Source organism: Cervus elaphus, chromosome 21 (assembly GCF_910594005.1).
Source record: "Cervus elaphus chromosome 21, mCerEla1.1, whole genome shotgun sequence".
NCBI lineage: Eukaryota > Metazoa > Chordata > Mammalia > Artiodactyla > Cervidae > Cervus > Cervus elaphus.
Window position 1 is genome coordinate 37099310 of NC_057835.1, and position 24753 is coordinate 37124062.

Sequence of the window (24753 nt, forward strand, 5' to 3'; positions counted from 1 at the left end):
CACTTTATTTCTCCTAGGAGCAACGGTTCAATATTTGCCAATTCAGTGTTGGCAGTAACTTTGCTTGCTTGCTTAGTCAGTCCAACTGATTTGCTTGCTCAGTCCTGTCCAACTCGTTGTGACCCTGTGGACCGTAGCCCAGGCTCCTTTGTCCATGTGATTCTCCAGGCAAGAATACTGGAGTGGCTTGCCATTTCCTCCTCCAGGGGATCTTCCTGACTCAGGAACTGAACCTGCATCCCCTGTGGTCTCCTGCATTGCAGGCAGGTTCTTTACTCACTGAGCCATCAGGGAAACCCAGGACTGAACACAATCAGTGTGCATAATGATAACTGACCATATGGAGCAACAAAAGTGGCAGTGATGGGGAGGGAACCACAAAGGCAAAAGACTAGACCGATAAGCAAATAGCATGACCTCCATCATGTGTATCTAGATCTATGTTATGGCCTTCTAAGTTACTTTACATGGGATATCAAGGGGGAAGAAATGATGAGACAGATTAAGTGGATACAGTGAAAGCTGACAGCTTGTTTGCCCCTTACCTGTGTGGGTACTCCAGGCCTCAGAGTCAAGTTCACGTTTGAAACGTTGCTGATTTGATTCATAAGTGGCTGGCGATTCTAAATGCATATACGTGGCAATCAATACACTTTTAAACAGATATATTTTACTTCAAATTCCCACCTCAAGAAACCTCCCCCAGCCCCCAAAACCAACATACACATGCTGCTGGATATTGAAACCACACAGTGTGTAGCTGGATACTCTTGTAAAGCTAGCTATCAAGGGATGCTCCCCACTGCTTGTAGCCGAGAAGTTATTTTGGACAGTTTGGAAAGTACACTGTTTGTAAGGGAGAAAAAGAGTAGAATGATCAGAAGAAGAGCCAAAAGGAAGATTAGGGAAAAAAGCAGAGGGAAAGAAAGAGGGGAGATTTTTAAAGGCTAAATACTGTTATTTACTATATGACAGAAATCTGTCCAGGCTTGCTTCAGTGAGAGCATACTTTCTTGAGCAAAATAACTACTCCACAATGCACTACCCCTCTGCCACCATTCTGCTAAAAGCCACGATTTTGACCACAAGATAGGACTCAGAGCAGGAGCTCCCGGTGTCCTGGGTACTCACTTGGGGCCAGAAACTGTGCTGGGTCCTATCAACCCATACATATAGCCCTAGACTGTTAACAGCCCCATTTTATAGATGGAAACACTGAGGCTTAGAGAACTCAAGGTCAGTCCCTCAGTAAATCACCAAGCTAGGAAATCAGAGGAGAGCTGCTCTAGCTGGAGTGGAGTCAGCAGAGAAGCAAGAAAGAAGGGAAGGAAGAAAATGAGCATGAAAGCTGTACGATCATGGCAACATCTTCACTGTCTTAGGACAGAATGAGACTTAAGCCCCCAAAAGGACCCCCCATTCTTGTGCCATCTCACATCCACCTTCACCGTGTCCCCCCACCCCGACTTTCTGGGTAGTGGCCAGGAACACACCTGCTGTGCTTGGAGGCGATGCTGCAGTTGAAGCCTCAGCTGGTTGGGCTGGCTCTGCACAAGGCCCGTGGGCCTGAGGCCAGGCCGGGGCTGCATGCGGAGGGTGGCGTAACTGGGCCGCTGTCCCATGGTGTGGAAGTTTGGATCCTGCATGGGTGTGTAGCTGCCCTGGGCCATCTGCGCCTGAGACGCATACTGCTGCGGGAACACAGGGGTCTTCTGCTCTAGCATGAGGCTGGAATCCTGATTGGAGAACTGCTCCGGGTCCACACCTTGGCTCTGAAGAGAAAGCCCCCAGATGACCAACACATAAATAAAACCAGCAGAAACTGCAGAGTGAACATAAGACTTTCCTCTCACTGCCCGGTCTCTGAAGCTTCTGCTGTTGTACTTACGGCACAAAAGTACTTCGACCCTGACTCCACTTGTCTTCCGAGAAAATGCCTCTTTGTTCAAAACAGCCAGTTACTTGAGGCAAGAAGCAGGGTTCAGGCCTGACTCCCAGCAACCCTTCTTCCCAGGGAAGGGGGAAGTGGTCATGAGTATAGAAAGCTTCCTACTCACACCACCAATCTGACTGACCTGAACCTGAAAATGCAAATGTCCCCCAGGTGTGTTCAGTGTTCCGACTGCTATTCACAGCTGTATAAATCACTTCAAGTAGACAACTGCCTTGATACCTGGCTGGGGTCAGCAGTGTTGGGGTGCCCACCGCTATTATTCCCATTTTGCAGACAGTTAAAGTGAGACTTGGAGATGTGTGGTAAACTGCAGCAAGCCTGCCCGGCAGGTAAGGAGTAGGTTCCAGTTGAGTCTGTGATTTACCCCAGTGTGACACGCTGCCTGTATCTGACTGTTTTCTGTGGTTGTCAGAATTCCCTACACGGTCCATGTTCTGCCACCATCTTCTTTCCTTTTTCTTTTTTTGGCTGTGCTGGGTCTTTGTTGTAGTGCAGGGGCTTCTCTAGGTGTGGCACAAAGGGTTAGCTGCCCTGTAGCATGTGAGATCTTAGGTTCCTGACCTGGGATCAAACCCACGTCCCCCTGCCTTGGAAGGTGAATTCTTAACCGCTGGACCCCCAGGGAAGTCCCACCATCTTATTTCCTACTAGATGTGTCTAATGTGTTCGTCCTTCTTGACTTCTTAGAGCTACCCCATCTATCTGCCTCAGAATGGAGTGGGTACAGAAAATCCAGAATTTCCCAGGGGCGACACCTTCAGCCCAGGTGGCCCTAAAATGACCGCAAATCCAGAGGGTGCACTTGGCTCATTCTTCCTTCTGCTACGAACCTCCCAACAGATAGGAGGGAAGGACCCAACTGCAAAATCATCTCTCAGGTGTGCTTTAAGCACAGTAACATCTTAGGTTTTCCTTAAGCTAGTCTACTAATGTGAAAGCAGGCCTGGGGACACCCAGAATCCCGCCCTTAGATCAAGTTTAACCGTGAGAACTGGGCCTATCCTCTTGTGCATAATAGTTTTTAAAATGTGGAGCCCACTCATGGGAACCATCCACTGTTGAATTACTGCTCTAAGTATATCCACAAAACCATCTCAGATCTTGAAGTTTTGGCCCATCTTTAAAAGAGAGAAAGTTTAAGTAATTTCCATTTTTAAAGAAAACACACAACTCTGATGACTACAAATAAAGCCCATTTGTGTTCTACATTTCCCCAACTTTACCTAATAATCATTATTACTATAATTCAGGTAATATAAGGATGGATTTGATGAGACAACATAGAAACACAAATAAAAAAAGAAGACTGAAGATATTAAATGATGAAATGACACCAGTTTTGATAAAAACAATGCCTGAGTCACGCAGCAACCCCAAGAATCACATCTTTAAATGTCACTTAGACGAAACTCAGGGATAACAATGCTGAATGCTAAATTCTCACCAGCACTAAAAGGCAAAGCAAACCAGCCACACAGGAAATACTTCAACTCCATTTTCCTCTCTTGATTTATTCAGGTTATATCATGCAACCTCAAGTCATTTCTTTCCATTCTGCTGTTCTCAGTATGAATTGACAAGTCTTAACTCCCACTTCTGTCTGCTGAATGTGGGGATTATGACAAGACTAGTTTTAATGTTTCAGAGAAAGTCTCCCATGACTCGGCACCACCCTTCTCACAGACCCTCACAACATGTCATACGTCCAGGAAGCAGATCAAATCCTGGAAGGTACTTCTTAGCAGTAAGAAATAAAGATGATTCATGATGAGAAAAGAAGAAGATGGCAGCGAGCCTGTGATCTTTCTACTGGAAAACAGGATGCCTGCTTCATACCAATTGGGCTGCGTAGCCAGACTGAAAAAAGTCCTCCAAGTTATTTCATGAGACTCTGTTAGGTTATTATGTTGTTGCTATAAAGTACTCTTAAATGACTTTATGTCATCAACTAAATCAACTATACAGGCTTCCCTGGTGGCTCAGACGATAAAAGAATCTGCAATGCAGGAGTGGGTTCGATCCCTGGGTTGGGAAGATCCCCTGGAGAAGGGACGTGGGGGAAGCAATATGAGCCCATGAAGATTGGCTAACTTCACCTTTAAAGTGACTTCTGCTAACTTATGTGCAACCTGTTTTAGCCCAAGTAGCTTCCTATCACTAGCTTACAGATATAAGATGAAGGATATGGTTTTAAGATGGAAGGTTCTAGACTGCTGAGACAGCAGTGGTCTGTTCCTGGCCTCTGCTCCTTGTGTGTTCCTCTCTGCCACAGTCAAGTGACCTGGGACTTGAGTTACGCCTTTTGGCCCAATAAATCCAAATTACAGGTAAAATTCATTCTTGGTCATTGCCATTCTAGGGCAAAAGTTGATGTGGGAGAAAAAGGAGAGGGGGAGACAGGAAACAGAGCTCCTGGTTATAGGGGAGAGCATGTTCTAAAAAGCCGCCTGCCGTTTACATGCAAGCAGAAGAGAATAGACATCTGTGTGTCCCTGCGAGCTTGGCCTCCGCCAGCCTCGCGGTGCACCCACCTGGCTGACGAGCTCGGGTATCCCCAGGGCTCTGTCAATCTCCTCCAGGCCATCGAAGTTCCTTAAGGCCAGGTACAGCTGGTCCAAAAGAGCGCCTTCATCACTTGGAGACTCCGCTGCGGGATGTGGACACAGCAAGTCGTCGGGAGAGCTGCCGAACGGCTGTCTGTAAAGAGACAAATTTTGTCTCATGCCCACGGAAAACTGAGTTGATTAGAGAACATTTTTTTCCCTCCTTCATAATAAAAGTAGTAAAATACGTTACCCCTCAGACACAAACAACAACCCCACATAATAAATATGTGTTATTTAGTGCCTAACAGAGACAGGGGGCTTCCCTGGTGGCTCGGTGACTAAGAATCCACCTGAGCCAATGCAGGAGGAGATCTGGGTTTGATCCCTAGGTGGGGAAGATCCCCTGGAGGAGGAAATGGCAACCCACTCCAGTATTCTTGCTTGGAGAATCCCCACGGACATAACTCACCAGAAACCTGGTGAGTTATAGTTCATGGGGTTGTAAGAGAGTCAGATACAGCTGAGCAACTAAACAACAGAGATAGGTGAGACACACATTAAGGCATTGGATGTTAAGATCGTCGTTTTTATTGCTCCTGCTCTAAAGCTGGCAAAGCTGAGGTTTGGAGAGCTTGTCAGACTCTGTGGTGGAGAACAGATAGGCAACACTACAAAGCAGGGATTCACCACTGGCCGGGGTGACCACTGTGTTCCCACAAATCCACGATGACTTTTCAGGCATATATACTCATATATTTACTTTGCCCTGAAGTAGTCCAAGGAGTTTCCTGGATTTTAGCAGGAAAGACTAATTGATTACATAGTTTTATTTCTCATGAGGCTTGAATGACCCAACTGAGGGACATAGTGAGCATGAAAGCTCCATTAATTTTTTTGAACTCAGCTGCCGTTAGACAGCACTTGGCTGGACTAACAGGATATTTCTCCGTCGTGCCTAAGTGGGATTTGTAAATATTTATGAAAATCCTCAAGAAGTGTGGCTCTCAGGCTACCAAATTAGTCACGAAAAGTCGACCATGAACATGCAGATTATGTCTGTTACATATTTTAGGCAATAAAACTGTAACACTACACTCCAAATTCAATGGTATAATAAAGTCCTGTGATTTAAATTAACTGACAACCTTGGGGAGTTAAAAAGAGATTCTGAGTGACTCGAATATTGAAAGGGGAGATGATCCTCTAATTTGTCCTCTTAGAGGTACTACATGATGTTTTGTAGACAGTGAAGTTTACAACTAAGCACCCTCATTCTTAGGTCTTCCCTGGTAGCTCAGCTGGTAAAGAATCTGCCTGCAATGTAGGAGACCCCAGTTCGATTCCTGGGTAGGGAAGATCCCCTGGAGAAGGAATAGGCTACCCACTCCAGTATTCATGGCCTTCCCTGGTGGCTCAGATGGTAAAGAATCCACATGCAATATGGGAGACCTGGGTTCGATCCCTGGGTTGGGAAGATCCCCTGGAGGAGGGAATGGCTACCCATTCCAGTATTCTTGCTTTGAGAATCCCCATGGACAGGGGAGCCTGGCAGGCCATGGTCCATTGGGTTGCAGAGTGGGACATGACTGAACGAATAAGCACAGCACCCTCATTCTTACGTGATGATAGATTCACATGGAGATGACAGGCCATGTTTTCTAAAGCTAGCTCTAGTGCCATTTTGGCCTAGAATCCTGAAATGCTGAGGATTTATGCCAACAGTCAAACAGTTCTAACCCAGTGCACTTAGAAATAATCTACCCTCTTCATTAGCCCCGGTCACCTGTGAAGAAAATCGCCCAGTAGGTGTGCCCCTCATGACACTGTGTGCCCGTAGTCTTTGGCTCTCCGAGCTCACATCCCATGATCTGAGAGATACCATGAGAGGCCTTGCAGCCAGGGCCTCAGTTCTCAGGAAGACATCAAGCACCCGAATAGACCGACCCCCCAGAGGCCCTTCCTGCTTCCATGTGCTCCCAGAATTAACTTTCTCAACACAACTGTGATCAGATTACACTTAGGGGGTGGGAGGAGGGAGCAGATGCAGAACAGTGGCAACAAGGAGGAAAAAAACCACAGCCCTGCATGTCACGGAAGCAAAGGGCAGAGGAAATTCCCCAGAGAGGAAAGACCAACCTTCAGATGCACATTTCATGAAAAAAGAGCTCAAGTCAGCCGAGAGTGGATGCTATTTACCACCTTCTCTTAGGCCTGAGACCTCATTCCCCAAAGATGCTAGTTAATATTTTCTTTCTCGAGCTTTACTTCATAATTTCCAACTTCTGTTTCTTCACAAGCTTTAAATCCCCACACAGCCAGAGCCCCCACCCCAGATCTCTACTATGAAATCGAGTCCCTCTTAAGTGGAGTGAGGCTGCAGGAGCTCTGTGGGAAGGCAGGTGCCCTGTATGCATCTGCCGGCGTCAGCTGGAAGAGGAGACCCTGTCTGGTACTGTGAAAGACCACTCCACTCCAGGGAGGGCACATCCCAATGCTTACAGAGGAAAAAAAAAACTACTGCAAACGTTCATTGGCATCTAAGTGATTTCCTACATAATAAAATAACCTATTTTTTGGTTACATGATTTCCTTTCTTTTTCTAATTAAAAAAGTTAAGCTAATGCATGACCTAGATTCCGACTTTGGTCAAAGCCCTCTTCAACTTGAGCTGGGGCCTTGGGGATACTGTCCTGCTTACAGCCTCTCTCTGATTGTCCTGATACGATGCTGCCAGGTTCCTTTTCCCGTTACTGAGCTGACTCACAAATTCCCAGGCCCTGGGACAGGGCGCCGGTGGTGGTGGACACACACACTTCAGTAAAGCCTAACCTGTCCCAGTGTAGAGTACAGCCTATGGCTTCCCTGTGGGTCCCAGGTGCCCTGGGCAACCGGCCTTTTCCTAGAAGATGCTGTATACCCACCATAATGCCAAGACTTTCCATTCTACGTTTCCCACCCTCTTCTCCATCCGCGATCCTGCCCCTGCAGGCTCGGCGAGTCTCCTCCAGTCGCCCCCAGCCGTGCCCACTCTGCACTCGACTGTAGGACTGTGCTGTGCTGACGTGATGCTGGCCTTTACTCACAAGCCTCAGCTGTGCCTGGTGAGCGTCTTTAGTCTCTGTGTTGGCTTGGTATCTGAACTGTGTAAGTTCAGCAAGTTGCCAGTTGGTGAAAATAAAAGGTTCTTGATCTAGCCAGGTTATCATACCTTATGCTCAGAAAAATACGTTTTTATGTTCATAAAAATATATTGCATTGTGGCTTGGTATCATAAATTTGGGCATACCATGAGTTAAACACTTCTTTGAGAAACATCATAATACGTTTGGGTTACAGAAAAGATAGTGATCTGGACTTTCAATTCCACCTTTATAAATGACCGCCAAAATGATGGAGAAAATTTTTTCTTAAATTTTGGGCAATTATAAATATAGTTACAATCTAGATGGTGGCTGACAAATATAGTATTAAGACAAGGATGAAATTCAGAGGAATAAATGGAAGAACACACAGAAGCCCCAGGTTGGCAAAGTAGTAAGGAATGAACTGGCAGAAGATAGGTCCATCATCAATAAAAATCTTTCTTTTTAAAAAAATTAAAAGAAAATGTTATATTCTATTTGAGTATAGCCTATTAATGATGTTGTGATAATTTCAGGTGGACAGCAAAGAGACTCATCTTCTTCAAACCCCTCTCCCATCTAGGATGCCACATAACATTGAGCAGAGTTCCCTGTGTAGGTACTTGTTGGTTATCCATTTTAAATAGATACACGTCCATCCCAAACTCCCTAACTACCCTTCCCTCCCAGCAACCGTAAGTTTGTTCTCTAAGTCTGTGAGTCTCTTTCTGTTTTGTAAATAAATTTATTTGTATAATGTCTTTTTAGATTCCACATACAAGGGATGTCATATGATAAAAAACCTTATTTCTTGAAATCTATACTTTTATTTATAGACTACTAGGACATTAAAGATGGTGATAAGGGGAGTAAGATAAATTCTGAGCTATTGTTTGAGAAACTGGAACATTTACCATCACTTTTTACTTGTATTTTCAAAATTTTGCAAAAAAGCAGCAGCTACTATATGATGAGAAATTAATAGTCAACCAAGGAAACTTTACTCTTAGACACATCACAAACAAAAGAACACCAAATTAACTCAGAAATTCTGAACTTAATGTGAAAGAAAGTCTTTCATGAAAGGCAGCTACTGTTCACTTTTACATACATTCAAGAGAAATCATCAAAAAATCACCTATACATTTGGGGCTATATTTTAAACATCTCTTTTACCTACCAGATGAATAAAAGGAAAAAAAAAAAAACACCCCACAATGAAATGACAGCCAATGGAAATGAAATTATAAATAAATGAGGATGTGAATATGTTAGAAATTTAAGGGCTAAACTACTCTCTTTTTGAAATGTGTATATATAAACTAATGCTGGGTTCATGAAACATGAAAAAATCTATTCCTAAATAGGTAGGCAGTAAAAATATAAAATATTAACGGTGATATTAATACTTACAAAGGGGATTAAAAAAAAACACTGCTTTTCTTTTATTTAAAAAGAGAGATGTGGTTAGAACCCTTGTTGTCCATCATCTCTGAATTTCTATGACAATAAGACTGCTGTAAATTTCGTCATAAATTTCTTCCAACTGAATTATTTAAAATAAAAGAAGAGGAGTTAAGTGGCCAGAAAAGCTGAAATAACTTTAAAAATGGTAAAAACGTTCTGTTCTGTCCACAGAGTTCTTACGCAAAGAAAACCAACAGCACCACCACCAACATGAGAACAGGCTCAGAGCAGAGCCACAGAAATGCCCCAGCAAACTGAACAGTTGGCTCTGTAACTGGCTTCAGCGTGTACTCTGGATTTCTCCCATTTTGCTTTTTAGTTGTTGCTATTGTTTGGCCTCTCTGTGTGGTCTGTGGGATCTTAGTTCCCTGTCCAGGGATCGAACCCATGCCCCCCTGCCATGGAAACGCAGAGTCCTCCTAATCACTTGACTGCCAGGAGGTCCCCATTTTTGTTTTAACAGAACCCTCCTTGACTTGGGCATCACGGAAAATCCCAACTTTGGGCCTAGTTTTCCCCTAGAAACTAATCTTAGATATTTCATCCAAAACCAGCTCTCAGGGGTTGGGTTCACTTTTTCTACTATGTGCAAGTTTTCATGGACATGGGTATTTTTTTTTTTTTTTTTTTTGGGGTATGTTTTTAACAAACTAAATAAACATATTTAGAAAATGCACATACTCACTGACACCATGAAATCAGACTTAAAGAGCTGGAAGGACCCTGAGAAAGTACCACCTCTAAGGATAACTACAGAGGTTATTTATACAATGCTCTATTCCCAAGCAAACCCAGTGATGCAGGCCACACTCCGTCCTTGGTACCCAGTCCAGTAAGAGCCACTCTGACTACTGTGGTTCTTCTGGTGTTCGCCCCTACGAAGTATAGTGGAGGAGCAGTGGTGCTAGCATCACCTGGGGCTTGTCAGAGACGTAGAATCCTGGACTCCACTCAGAACTGCCATCCAATGAGACCCCGGAAGTGGTGCACAGGCACCTGGGGTCTGAATACACTAGTGGATGTGTATGGTGGATGGAATACAGCTGGTGAGCACCGTCTCTTCTTTATCTCCATAGACAGCTGTTAAGCAGTTGCCCTGGTCTTTTCTTTCAGTGAAATAACTAGTTTCCAGATTTTTCTCACCCAGCCTATTGCTGAGCTCATATTCATCTTATGCTATTTTTATTTTTTTAAAACTTCACTGAGTACCCTGAATCCTGCATCATTCTCTTAAGATACAGAAAGGAAAACAGGCTCCACAACACAATTCTGAGCTACGCAAAAGCATTTCATCCCAGGGTAGGAGTCACTTTAAAACCTGTTCATTTTTTAAAAAACAACAAGCTCTGGAAATATTCTACCCTTGTGAAATTTTATAAACTCTGCTTTTATCATTAGTGAATTTGATAAAAGTACTTTATAATTTTAGATTTGAATAACCTCCAAAGGACAAAACAGTTCAGTCTGCAGTGAGGTCCTCACTAGCCTCCAACCTAAACTCTTTACACACAAGCCTCAAGACCAAATTCCTCCAGTTTGTTTCCTAATGTTTACTTCCCAGAACACCCGGCCTGCATCCTTTATGTGCCCACCTGACTCCTGCTTAGCGCACGAATTATCTCCCTGCCTCTGGGCTATGTGCCCACCCGACTGGCTGAGCAGCGCCGTCACACCGGCCTCAGGGTCACCTGCGAGACACCTGCTTCCAGGGCTTTGCTAACCCTGAGATTGGCGTATGACACAACTGTGATGTCGCCTTTCCAGGGAATAATGGAACAACCACCTTCGAGCTAGAACCTGAGCAACACCTAGGCCCCCGGGGACAGGTGGATTTTATCCTGAAGAGTCGGGGCTCCCTGGGCCACAGCCACAAGAAAAAGCTGATTGTGTGTGTGGGGTGATGGGTTGCTCTGAGCATGAGCAGAAACCCTCACCCCTGCAGAGACCAACGCAAATTCTCTCCTAAGAAAAAGTATCCTCAGTTTTAACCCCAGATGTTTCATTGACCAAGAGTAACTAGAACTCCCAATGAAAGACTGCCATAATACTCAGGGAAATGGGCCACCAGAAACAAGAGTCAGTCACTGATTTACAACCGCAAGGAATCCAGATACTGGAACTCCCAAATCAAGAAATGTAACAACCAAGGATGAATGTCATGTTTAAAGACATAAAGGTGGAATCAAAAATAAGCAAACCACAAGAGACCATGAAAAATGATAAGGCAAATAGAACTTTTAGGAATGAAGGATGTAATTGGATCAAACATAGCTAAAGAGATAATGAAATATACACATGAATAAATTATCCTCAGTGTAGTACAGAGACAAGGAGATGGAAAATGGAAGACGGATAAAGAAATAAGGAGGGTATGAGTTCTAAAAAAATCTAATGTAGAAAGTTAACGTGTCTTGCCAGAATCCCAGAAAGAACCAATAAAGGAAATGGAGGAGTGGCAGTATATAGAGATAATGGCTAAAATTTCTAGAACTGATGAAACACATGAATTGACAGATTTAAAAAACAAGCACAAGATATACCAAACACCAAGCAGTATAAACAAATCAATTCACACCTAGACACACTACAGTAAAACTACAGAATAGTGGTTACAGAAATAGCTCAAAAGCAATTAGAAAAGATTGCCTACACAGAAACAAAATGATTAGACTGATAATCAGATTTAAAAAAACTCAAACTTGATCATATATACCACTTTCTTTTTCAAAAAACTTCAACAGCTTAAAGAAAAAAGGCTGAATTCTTCAGAGTTTGGAATTTAAGACACTCTATAAATCTGTTCCATTATTAATCTACTCTTCCAGTCAAATCTTCTGATACTTTTTTTTTTTAATGTGGTAAAGTATATGAAGCATAAAACTAGACTATTCTGTTACCCTAAACATATTGTGTTGCTTCTGTAACCTCTAGGCCTCTGATTATACTGCTTTTGCCAGATGAACTGGCTTCCTGCCATCTCTGCCTACTGAAATGATACCTTTCTTGTACCTTTTTTAAAATCTCTTGGTCACACTGTGTGGCATGTGGGATCTTAGTTCCCCAACCAGGGATTGAACTTTTGCCCTCTGCATTGGAAGTATGGAGTCTTAACCACTGGACTCCCAGGGAAATCCCAATGATACCACTTCTCAAGAACTCTGAAGCTTTTCCCAATCACCCCAAGTGAGTGATCACCCCATTTATAGTACATGCTAGCTCATATTAGTTATTAGTCTACATATTTTATTTTCCAACTAAACTGCAGCATCTTTAAAGGCATATGCTCAGTCAGACTGATTTTGGGATTCTCTCCCCTCCCTCACCTCCTGTACTCCCAGACCAGTAAGTGATATAGTTTGAATACATGAAAACTGGTCAGGCACCAAGTGTTTAAACGGATAAGATTAACTTCTGGCCTAGGGCCGAGATAACTCCTGGAACTCGTGAACTCTGCTCTCTGGGACCTTCTGAGTGCTCACCTGTTCTGGTTGGCAAACGGTGCCTGGTCTATTGGCAGAATGCTCTCAGGCCAGGGGGCGGTCTGATTTGGAGGTGCTTGTTGTTGGCTATACTGAGGTCCCCCCATGTTCATCTCCAGTTCAGATGGCCCTGAAAAAGGAGAAGAAAACAACCCCTGAATCTTACAACTTGTAATTAGCAAAGTGTCTATTTCGGCTATGGAATAGAAAGAGAAATACCTGGCTGATAGAAAAGAAATAAATAATAATAATTAGGTGGAAATAAAAAGACAGAATTTTTTTTCTGAAATAGAGCAAAAGGGCAATAAATATCAAGGCTAATCACCCACTTTGAGACTCTAGATGAGCAGTTCCAAACCCCTTGGAATTTTTACGCTAAGTCACTTCAGTCGTGTCTGACTCTATGCAACCCCATGGACTGTAGCCCGCCAGGCTCTTCTGTCTATGGGATTCTCCAAGCAAGAATACTGGAGTGGGTTGCCATGGCCTTCTCCAAGGAGTCTTTATACTCTTATTAATGTACAGGCTTTTGTGTAAGTGGGATGCATCTTACTGCTATATACCGTATTGAAAATTAAAACTGGAAAATAGAAAAAAATGACTCTTAATTCATTTAAAAATCATCATAATAAATCTACTATGTTATAAACAAGACTTTTCTTCCAGTAGTATTGAGATGTAATTGACACACAGCACTATGAGTTTAAGGTGTACAGTACCATGATTTGACTTATATACATCATGAAATAATTATCACATTAAATTTAGTGAACATCCATCGTCTCAACAAATGAAAAAAAAGAAAAAAAATTCTTTTCCTTGTGATGAGAACTCTCAAGAGGATTTACTCTAACAACTTTCATACATACAGCAGTGTTAGTTATATTGATCATGTTGTACACTACATCCCTAGAACTTATCTTATAATGGAAGTTTGTGCCTTTAGACCACCTCCAACCGGCTTGCCTTTCCCTCCCCTCCGGTAACCACAAATCTGACCTGTTTTTCTATGAGTTGTTTGTTTGCAACAGAGATAAGATTTTGTTTAAAGCCAACTCTATTGTGAGTCCATGAGAGAATAATAATATCTTTATATTATTATGAGAATAGTTTTGGCCTTGCAGATCCGCTAAAAGGGCATCAAGGTCCCACACATAATTTTTCGAAGTGCTGGTCTGAGTAAGACAGGAGTAGAAAGGGCTCAGACAACTCAGACATGCTCTTTCTTAGGAACTCTTTGTAGAGGTTTAAAGCTAATGCATGATATGAGCTCTTTAATGATTTTATTATCACTGTCTGTGGACCTGTCTTCCATTACAATAGATACTTTTCTGTTGAGTTCACAGCTTTTATGAGTTTATTAAAAATCAGAGCAATTCAGCTACACAATGAAGCTCATAGAGCCATTTTTCAAGCTCAAAAGCTATGTGTCATTCATGAAGAAAGACTGAGGATAAATGAAATTTCTGGACAGAAAGGATTTACTATGATGATTTTTAAATGAAGGAATTAAGTATTTTAGAAATTTCCCAGTGTATTTTCTGCATGGAAATCTGGCCATTTTTAATTTTTCATGCAAGTCTCAAATTATGTGAATTTACACTTGGGAATCGTGCATTATTAATTGGAAGTACACTCTCTATAGAAAGGTAACATGAATGTCATCTCAGAAACAATAAGCCAAAATGTGCTGAGCAACAACTAGAAAAGAAAACCGATGCCAGGGCAGGATGACCATTCTGCATTATTATGTCAAAACCATTCCGGCATCTTTCCGGTAATGACTTAGCGCTTACTCATCCTACACTGGGCTTCCCCAGTTGCTCAGTGGTAAAGAATCCGCCTGCCAATAATGCAAGAGGTGCAGGTTCCATCCCTGGGTCGGGAAGATCCCCTGGAGGAGGAAATGGCAACCCACTCCAGTATGCTTGCCTGGGAAATCCCATGGATGAGGAGCCTGGCTGGCTATAGTCCATGGGGTGGCAAAGAGTTGGATACAACTTAGTGACTAAATAATAACAACATCCTGCACTGTCTAAGTATATGAAAAAGTACACAAACATCACCTTATCTGAATTATGGTAATGGATAAGTGGAAGGTTAGTATGTCAATATTAAGAAACAAGAATGAGCTACATTAAGTTTTTAAAAAAAAAATAATCGTTTATTGAGATAGAATTGACATACTATATACTTAGCTCACTTAAAGTGTATGATTCAGTATCTATTAGTGTAGTTGCAGAACTGTACAACCATCACAATTATCAATTTTAGGACGTTTTCATCCCCCCACCCCCAAAAAACCTCATGATGTAATTAGGAGTCACTCCCCATTCTCCCCACAAAGCCCCAGCCCTAGGAACCCACTAATCTTACTTTATTTACAGATTTGCCTGTTTTGGACATTTCATATAAATGGTATCAAACAATGTGTCTGATCATTAATTTTAATAACGTGAACTGTATCGAAACAGAATTCTAGTGATCCTTATATTTTCTGAGTTGCTCTATAAGACCCTGCTCTTTCAGTGAAGACCTGGGAGAGTCTTGTTTAGGGTGTCTAGTCTGTCTAGGGTGAAATGTGCTGTGCTTAGTCATGTCCGATTCTTTGTGACCCCATGGACTATAGCCCGCCAGGCTCCTCTGTCAGTGGGATTTTCCAGGCAAGAATACTGGAGTGGGTTGCCATTTCCTTCTCAAGGGGATCTTCCTGACCCAGGGACTGAACCCGATTCTCTTACATCTCCTGCATTGGCAGTGGATTCTTCACCACTGTGCCCCACCTAGTCTAGGGCAGTGCCCAGAAGTCTGCATTTTAAGGTCCTGATGACCATGCAGAGTTCGGGACACTGCTGTACTGTTGAAATGCTTCTTTAAAATATCATCTATATGATATTTCTAGTGTCACACTGCAATCCACTCCCTGCAAAAGTTGAAATCAGATAGTTTCAAACAAAAACGAAACATCATAAAGGTAGTGAGTTCTCTTATTTTACTGGAAAACCTGTAATTCTATGGCCCTGTGCAGAGATTTTCAGCAAGATCCCACTTATGATAGCTTGCCACGGGCTGGGTGGGGTGGGGGGCGGGGATTCCCTAAACCGCAAATGACAAGCCTGACAGAACTTAAGGAGCTATTCCTCTCTCCTTCTAAGAATGCATAAAAATGAAAAGCAAAGAGTACAGGAACCACCTTACCCATATTCATGACCTGAGGCTGAAGCATCTGTCTCTGGCCAGGCTGGCTGCTGGGTCTCATGGGGATGCTGGCTGTTGGGTTCCGAATCATACCTCCTTGGATCGGCCGGTTCATGGCATTGCTGGTAGCAGCACAGGTGACCCTCACGGCAGGACTCTGGGGCGCCCACTCCCCAGACGGCATAGTGGGCCGGGCAGCATTGCTGCCAATCATGCCTACAGGCAAGGCAGAGAAGACAGAGATGCGGTGACTGGAAACATAGTCAACATGTAGGAACACTAGACGCTCTTACTCTATACGAGACAGACAGTTGTTCTCAATACACAGTTAACCCGACAGCTCACGCCCTCGCTGGGCCAGATGTGGGCCCTTGGGTAAGAAATACAAGTTGGCAATTACTATGAAGTTTTTCACAACACAGACTTGCCACCCTTTACAGTTCGGAAAAGCTGTTGAAGTTGTTCCCATATGTACTTAGAGACAGGTGCTGTGGCGTGTGGATAACCCCAACTTCCTTCCTCAGGAAGTGAATCACATTAGCTGATATACACGTCAATGCTTTACTTTCCAAAAGGGAGGTGAGGCCAAGAGAAACAAGGTAAGAACTGATACTCGATATTCTAATTCTAAACCCAAATCACAGAGAATATCCCGTGAAGCCTTGGCCAGACTTTAAATCCTCCAATCCCTTTCTGAGCATTACAATTTGTTAAGTTTCAAAGCTGACTGAGACAGCCTTGGAAGCCGGGGAAAAGAAAGCATCTTTCTACTCTGGTTCTTTGTGGTCACGGCAAGGAAGCGCCGGCTGCCTCGGTGTGCCTGGACCTTGTTCCTGGTGATGCAGATCTAGACTGGGTAGGGACAGATTTGTAAAAACCCTCTTACGCTTGAGATGGTAACAGCTGCGTGACCACACACGCCAGCGAGAGGTGCGCTCGCCGGCAGGTCACGTGCTTGCTCTCTCTGGCCCCGGGATGCTGGCGATGGCCAGACGTGGGCTAAAACTCGGTATCCTAAAGGGGCAGAACCCCAAGGGAGGACCCTTCACTCTGAAATGTTTAGTAAAGGATGTGCAACAGTTCCGCTTTCAAAGATGTGGCTTGCGTTGACTTTAAGTATTGAGAACTAAAACAGGGTATATTTCAGAAATGGGGAGAGCGTGTATTGTGGGTAGTTTTCCACTGGTGAAATAAGAATGTACCTCATCAGGGCGATGAAGAGTTAAGTGTAATTAGACTGAACAAGTTAGGACAATATTATATTAGTACATATTTTAAAAACCATTTGAAGACTAGACTTGAATGATATAAAGATATGGGCGAAAGGACATTTTCTTTTTCAAAAAATCTATTATCTAATCAATATAACAAGATTATATAAAGTCTAGAAAGCAGAAGGGAAAATAATCCATAATTTGAAATATTAATGTAATTATAACCAGGGTAGTCTCTTTCACGTTTTTTTTCTTTTTTTTTTTTTTAAAGCAAAGCACAGACACTGCTTGATCTTTATAGTCTGGATGCCAGTCATCTCCAGGCTGCCTAGATTTGAATATAGGTATGTCCGACAGAGGATGAGATGGCTGGATGGCATCACTGACTCGATGGGCATGAGTTTTGAGTAAGCTCTGGGAGTTGGTGATGGACAGGGGGGCCTGGCGTGCTGCGATTCATGGGGTCGCAAAGAGTCGGACACGACTGAGCGACTGAACTGAACTGAACTGAATGTCCCCAAATTCCTAATGTTTCTCCTAGAAGCCAGATGTTGCATTTCACTGATAAGGAGCCACCTTTAATAAACTACTGGCTCCTTTTCTCTGATAGAATTTCATGTGAGTCAACATTTTACTTATATAAATCAATACTTTATCTTAAAAATAATATAAGATTAATATGGCATTGTTTTTGCAAATAAGTAAGTTAGTGATGTAGTCAGTGTCTGGCACATCTAGTAGGCACCCAGTAAATATTTGCTGACTGAATAAACTATTTTAACACAACACAGCTCACATTTCCCATGTGAACTGCTTACCAACAACAGAAAGTGAAAAAAAAAAGTCCATCTTTTTTCTTTCAACTGAACCCTTATTTTCACTTATCTGAATGGAAATGTGATTATAGGGATGACACACTAAACTAAAAAAAATGCCAAAAATTAAAACCTATGAATATAAGTTCTTTTTAAAACATGTTTCTTTCAATGGCTTTGTCTCCAGTTATAAACAGGGAGCAGGCCTTCATTAGAAAGCTCAGCATGCTAAGGGTGCAGGGTACCCAGAGGGTACAGGCCGTGGTGGTTACAGCCATCAGTGCTGCTGCAACGATTCCCAGCCTGAAGCGGAAGGAGGTTTGGGAGTATGGCAGCTGCTATGGGGATGACCACCACTTAGGAATACGCACGGGAAACCTGGCAGACACCTTAAGCCACAGCAGGTCAAGGGTCAAACTAGATCACAGGCAACCTTAAACATTTTTAAAAATGGAGTTCTTGGATCAGCTACTATTAGGTTAAGCACACTACCATTTAAAATTCATATTCTTAATATTTTTCAGAATGAGAATTGCTATTGTTACAAGTATGAAAGGTTGGTGGAATTTTACACTTCATTCTGAAATTCATGAAACACAAATCATCAATTAATAGGAAGTTTTGGGGTTATCCTGGGTTGGAAAGATCTCCTAGAGAAGGGAATGTATACCCTCTCCCAGTATTCTTGTCTGGAGAATTCCATAGACAGAGGAGCCTGGAAAGCTATAGTCCATGGGGTCGCAAAGAGTCAGACATGACTGAGTGATTAACACTAATACACTTTTGGGGTTATCAGCAGGATCATCACAAAAAGCTAGCAAATTATTCTACATAAACCACTACAAGGTCTAGAATAGTAACTGGAATAGTAGTGAAATAAGTCTTTACTGTAGGATTAGCGAGCGACTAGAACCCTTGTTAAAACAATGATCACAGCATAAAAAGGGTCAGCCTACTGGGATGCTTTCCAATTCTTCATATACCACGCTCACAGTGAAAATCTGCAGAATTTTCTTACATTCAAATGTGTTTCTAGCATAAAAAATTTCACACGAAAAATTCTACTACTTGGATGTGGAGGAATACATCATTAAGTTGAATAACCCACCAATAAAAAGTTAACAGCGCATATGAGCCCTTACCTGTGCTACTGTTCCCTAAATTTCCTTGGTTTCCTATCATCCCTTGATTACCCATCATTCCTGGCTGAGGTATCACTGAGTAGGGACTACTGTTTCTGATTGGTGGGAAAGGTCCAGCACCCGTTGGGCTTTGCAATGTGATGTCAAGTGGGAAATTCTGGTTTGGCAATAACCTGCCCAGTTGCCCTGGTCGTGGGTTATTAAAAGCTAAGGAGAAAACAAATGAAAATTGAAGGTTAATAGAGGATAATGGAAAATAGTAACAGAAGCAGTGTTCAGGGGAAATGTCGTTTGTAAAATCACAAAGGTATGCATGTCTGGGACCAGCTGCTTAGTAAAGACAAATTCACAGACAAAAAAAACATGGGGCGTCCAAACACAGACTTGCAATCTAATCAACACGTCTCTAATTTACTTCTTGACAACCTCACAGAGCAATAAAGCAAAGGAAAAAAAAGAAGGAGAACATGTCTGTTATTTACTGTATATTTTTCTCCCCAATATCAACTTCTAATATTCAACTGTGTTTGCTAAGTAAACTACAAATATGTTTTTCATATATTATTTGAATTTAGAAATACTGTTTTGTCACAGCTGTGAAGCCATAAATATCTCAAATGCACCAAACTTGGACACATGTGGTTTGGACTGAGACTGTCATATTTTAACTGGATTTTCCTAGGAAGAGAATTAGGCTAAAAATGTCTATTCTCACTGAAAGTTGGAAGTCTTTAAGTGTGAACTCTGGTACCGAAAGTCAGTATTAAAGCTTTAAGGTGCTGTTAAATCTTCTAAATACATATTCTTTAAATTCCAGATTTATTTATATTTGAAATGGCTTCTATGATTAGTTTATAAGAGCTTATTGTGTAGTAAGCACTACATCAATGCACTATACTATCACACAGACAACCAGTTATTTGGTAAGTGTTTTTACAAGAACAAAGATATTGTAGATTGCAATTCATAGAACAAATATATAAAATAATATCAAGCAGTTTATTTTCTCTGAATTATATAAACACAGCATGAAACAGAACATTTAAAACATATTAACGTCCTTAACAATCAGTAAGAGAAATAAAATATTTAGAAGAATTATTATTTGGAATGAAAATTATGGATATGCTTAATCTGACTTTCTCAGGTTTAGCTACCTGGATGTTATTCAATAGTCTGAGCAACACCAGGAGATACAGAAAGGAGAGAACCCATGAGTTTCCACACACCCTTTCAGTAACTCCTCTGGACCTTAAGCATAAGCTCGGTAGAGTGTTTCTTACTCACGTCTCAATTCTCTGACTTTGTGATCTCTCATGGGCCATAAGCAACCTTCCATTCCCAAACAAATTGGCAGGTCTGACACATAACCAGCATAAACTCTATTTTGTTTTACCCTTTTCAGAAAGATCAGGAATCACTTTAAGAAAAAATCTATTAATCAAAGATACATTGTAATTTGGTTGATGGTTGCCATTTCTCATTTGAGAACAGATGCTAAGCTTTGCGGAGAAGGCAATGGCAACCCACTCCAGTACTCTTGCCTGGAAAATCCCATGGACGGAGAAGCCTGGTAGGCTGCAGTCCATAGGGTCGCGAAGAGTCGGACACGACTGAGCGACTTCACTTTTACTTCTTAATTTCATGCATTGGAGAAGGAAATGGCAACCCACTCCAGTGTTCTTGCCTGGAGAATCCCAGGGATGGCAGAGCCTGGTGGGCTGCCGTCTATGGGGTCGCACAGAGTCAGACACGACTGAAGTGACTTAGCAGCAGCAGCTAAGCTTTGGGTCAAACTTTGAAGCTTTGAAGAGAGAAAAATCATTATGCTCATCAACCAAGCACTAAAGAGATTCTCTATCTTTCTACAAGTTATGTCCCTCGTTCAGGAAAGATATTTTCTTCTCTTAAAAGCTATTGGATAAAAAAAAAAAAAAAAAAAAAAGCTATTGGATAACTTTAGGGAATTATGAAGTCTGTAAACCAAGTAAGTGTTCTTCACTAAATGAAGAAAGACTTTATCTTAAACCTACAAAAACATAAAATAAAAGGGAATTCCCTGGTGGCCTGGTATTTAGGAAAGGGGCTTTCACTGCTATGGCCTGGATTCAACCTCTGCTTGGGAAACTGAGATCCTGCAAGCTGTGAAGGATGGAAAAAAAGAAAAAGCGATACAAATTGTATCTTATAATCTAAGGTCTTCTAGCTTTATATCACACTAATTAAACTCAAGATGCATTTAGAAACCATTTCTGTGATAAATTTCCATGTAAAACTGATATTTACATGAGGATTCCAAAGAGACAGGACAAGATATTTTTAATGTGTATAGCCCTTTCATATATAAAGATTTATAATTCTGGTTAAGAAATTTTCACTAGTGAGTGTATTATTCCTAAAAAGTCAGCATAACTTTCTAAGTTTCTATCTTTTAAGTGTTTAGTCATTTATTAAGACACATAAAATCTATTTTGAACTCCATTTCTGAAGGCAGTAACTGAAATGAAGAGAAGTATGACAATCATCCAAAGAACTTTTATCTGTGCAGGTCAGTCTCCCTCTGTGTTGACTCTATCAACCACAAGCGCCTGCAGAAAGGCCACACTGACTAGAACCCACTCTGACTACTGTTTTGAAGGGCTGGGACAGTAGATGGTGCTATTTGACCATAGAAACTGTGAAGTGACTAAGCTGTTTGCATCAGATTTCAGTAATCCCTGTTTCTGATGGTGATTACATGGGAATTTCTTGGCATAACCGTCAACACCCCATACTCACTGCTCTGTGGGATTCGCATCGCTGTTTTCTGGGCTCCGACAGGTGTCACGGGGCTGCTTTCGGCCGTGAGTTGCATGAGGTCATTGATGATGGCTTGCTTGTCAACTGATCCAGCAGGGGCGCCTGGCCTCGTGTCCGGGAAAAGCTGCGGTAATTGACTATTCTGCAAATCATCCAAAATCTCCTCCAAGTTGTCCAGCTCACTGCCAGGCTGTGGTTAACAAACAGAAGAGTTTATCCAGTCCTACACAGGCCCATGTGCAATTACAGACCTAATGAGTACAAGGAACCAGAGCCAAATGAGATGTGGACACATGTGAACCTCGGGCCTCACTGTTTATTGATCATCTTTAAAAACAACAACAAAAAATTAAATTGACAAAGGACAAATAATTTAATTTCTTGCTCCTCAATTTCCTCCTTGGTAAAAAGATATGACTGAATTAGAAAGAAAGCTCTCTTCCAGCACTGGGATTCACTGTCGATTTATAAATTCCCCTTCATTTTATGCTAATAATTCAATTAATCAGGAGTATGAGTATTTCTAATTAACCATGGGTGTACTAGGATTTACAGTCTAGGCCCAGGTTTAGTGGTTAACTCACTTGAAGAAATAACAACAACAAAAACGGGTGGAAAATATGATCCAAGTTTACACGAAATCAGTATTTAGTAAATGGTCATTTCCCTTTATAACTTTGTTTTTCTTTCCTTTTTCTTTCTTTTTTTTTTTTAAGACCAAGAGGTAAAATGCACAATGAGCTTGAAGTAACCCTGAACAACTCAGCCCTGTCTTTTCCATTTGAGTGGTGTTATTTTTTTTTTACTGCTTACACTTTCAGTTTCAAATGACACTGGTTTTCTCAGTCCTCATCAGCTTAGGGGACAAATGCAGGGAGGCAGGAGGTCGTTTCCAATCACTGCATCTATCAAATGACTTTACAGAAGCTGTAAACATGTTTCTTATGGCTTTTCCCTTTATTAAAATAATTTCCTTTCAATTATCAATATTAAAATAACACGGTATGCAGCACCACTATTTCACAGCTAGCGCTTTTCTTCCCGAGACCTCAACTGAATTTATGTTCTTTCAAGTAGAACCTATCTGGGTGCCAAGTATTTAAAATCAGACGGTGCCAACCATGCAAGAAAATGGCTAAGTTAAACCCCAAGATTATTTCCTAGTGAAGAGAGTGGTAAGAATGATTTTCCTGATGTGTAGGTGGAAAAACACGTTAGGTAACTTCCCCAAAGTCACTGATGGACTTTCAATCCTTGACCATGACTAACCCTTTTGTCTACACTAGCAATTCAAATGATATAATTTACTTAAAGCAGAATGGCTTATAGTTTTATTCTACACACAAGAAGTTGGACTAAGTTTTTTGCAATTTATGGCAAATGTAATATATCTATCTAGAAAGTCTTTTTACTGGACACAATTTCTCACGTAAGAAAGGATACAATGAAGTGATATTTTATTGGACTCTTTGTTTCAGAGTCAACTAGCTTAGCAAGAACTTGGCGATCCATTTTCCAGGAAATTCCTAATGTACTGTTAGAGCAATTATAAGACCATTTTCTAGTTAGTTTAGCCATCTGTTTCTTACAGAAGAGGCAGGGATCAAATTTGGGAGAGCTACATCTTAGGTAAGGATTAGGTTCTGAAGTTAGAATGCTGAAGTATGGACAGACACAGACGAAGTGATCCTCAGAGCTGCTTGGGAAGGAAACATACTGTATGTCCCCCACCCGTGGGCAACACGGCCAGTGGGTGAAAGCACACCACGGCCTCTCTGGCTTGACTCCCAACTGATGAAGTCCACGAGGGAGCCATTCTGCACTGGAAAAGCCTGTAGCTACATTTTCACACCATCGGCGCTTCAAGGGAACCAAGACCAAACCAAACCAAGACAGATCAAATCTGTTGAACGGTGGGCAAAACTGCTCACACAACTTAACCGTTTAATACATACCTATTCTTTTTTTTTTCCTGAATCTGTATGGACAATTTTGTGAAAGTTAAACGTATGTATAAAGTGACTCTGTTGGAAAGCCATCTTTATCATGTTTTGCTGAACATGTAAGGTACAAACAGGAGTACAGTATCAACACCTAACACCCTCCGAGGACAGTGCCCGGGACACGGCAATGGACACTCAGCCAACACGGTTCCTTCAACCATTTAAACCTGTAATTTAAAAAACTTCCTACAATCAACTCAGTTTCTCATAAAATTTCTATAATTTCTCAGAAAAAAAGTCTTATAAAAATTGACAAATATCCTTATAGTTGGGTCTTGAAAATAGCTATGGGTGTAAGAAAGAGGTTCTAATAAACTGAAGTTTATTAGAGAGTTTCCCTACTACAGTCTGACTTGTGTGGAGTGTTTTAAAATTGTGTGTGGAGCAGTGAGAGGGTAGGTCATTGGAAGTAATAAGTAATTTCTTGAGAAAGCTTTGCAGATGCCTTGAATGAGAAAGACTCAATACAGATTTATACAAATGATGATAAAAATACAGTATATTAATTTCCTCAATGAAAGCCCTTATATTTGCTCCCAATCCCAGATGTGTGTAAAAGAAAGCTTTTACAATACAGATTGATAGTCTGGACCTAGACTCCTCCCTTTCTTTTTTACCTTTAACTCTTTTCACTCAAATAAAATGACACTTTAAACCATCTTGAGTAGAAAAATAACTATCATAGTTTCAAAGAGCTCTGATGACAGGACTCGTGGTTTTTCATTGTGATTTACTCTTGTGTTTAATATATATAAAGAGTAGAAAATAAGGCTAAAATTAATCTCTTTCTCCACATACACGCATTAAAATACATTTGGATGGTTTCAACCAAGTTTTTGGTTCTTTATTTCAAATAATCTGCTAAGTTTCATTCAGTTCACCATCAGAAAAATGCATTATGAAAATTTCTCCACTAGAGTTAATATTGCTTTGCTTGTGTTTATTTCTTGTCAATTTTTGGAGTATACATTTAAATTAATCTAACTGTTTTAAATTTACTTCAAGAAATTTTCT

At 41.4% G+C, this 24753-nt stretch overlaps 1 protein-coding gene across 11 annotated transcripts in view; it reads right to left on the reverse strand.

Annotated features, from left to right (window-relative positions):
* The window catches only part of NCOA2 (nuclear receptor coactivator 2), a 284225-nt gene that overhangs the window by 13824 nt on the left and 245648 nt on the right, over positions 1-24753 (reverse strand). For 9 of the 11 annotated variants that reach the window (XM_043879374.1, XM_043879370.1, XM_043879378.1 and 6 more), the window contains 7 exons: positions 21716-21926; positions 18938-19144; positions 15767-15982; positions 12569-12698; positions 4486-4651; positions 1494-1772; positions 546-623 (listed from right to left, as the gene is read on the reverse strand). In XM_043879374.1, coding sequence (XP_043735309.1) covers positions 546-623; positions 1494-1772; positions 4486-4651; positions 12569-12698; positions 15767-15982; positions 18938-19144; positions 21716-21926 — 1287 coding nt within the window. The remainder of the gene's footprint in view (positions 1-545; positions 624-1493; positions 1773-4485; positions 4652-12568; positions 12699-15766; positions 15983-18937; positions 19145-21715; positions 21927-24753) is intronic. The other 2 variants (XM_043879380.1, XM_043879382.1) reach the window with 1 other exon arrangement.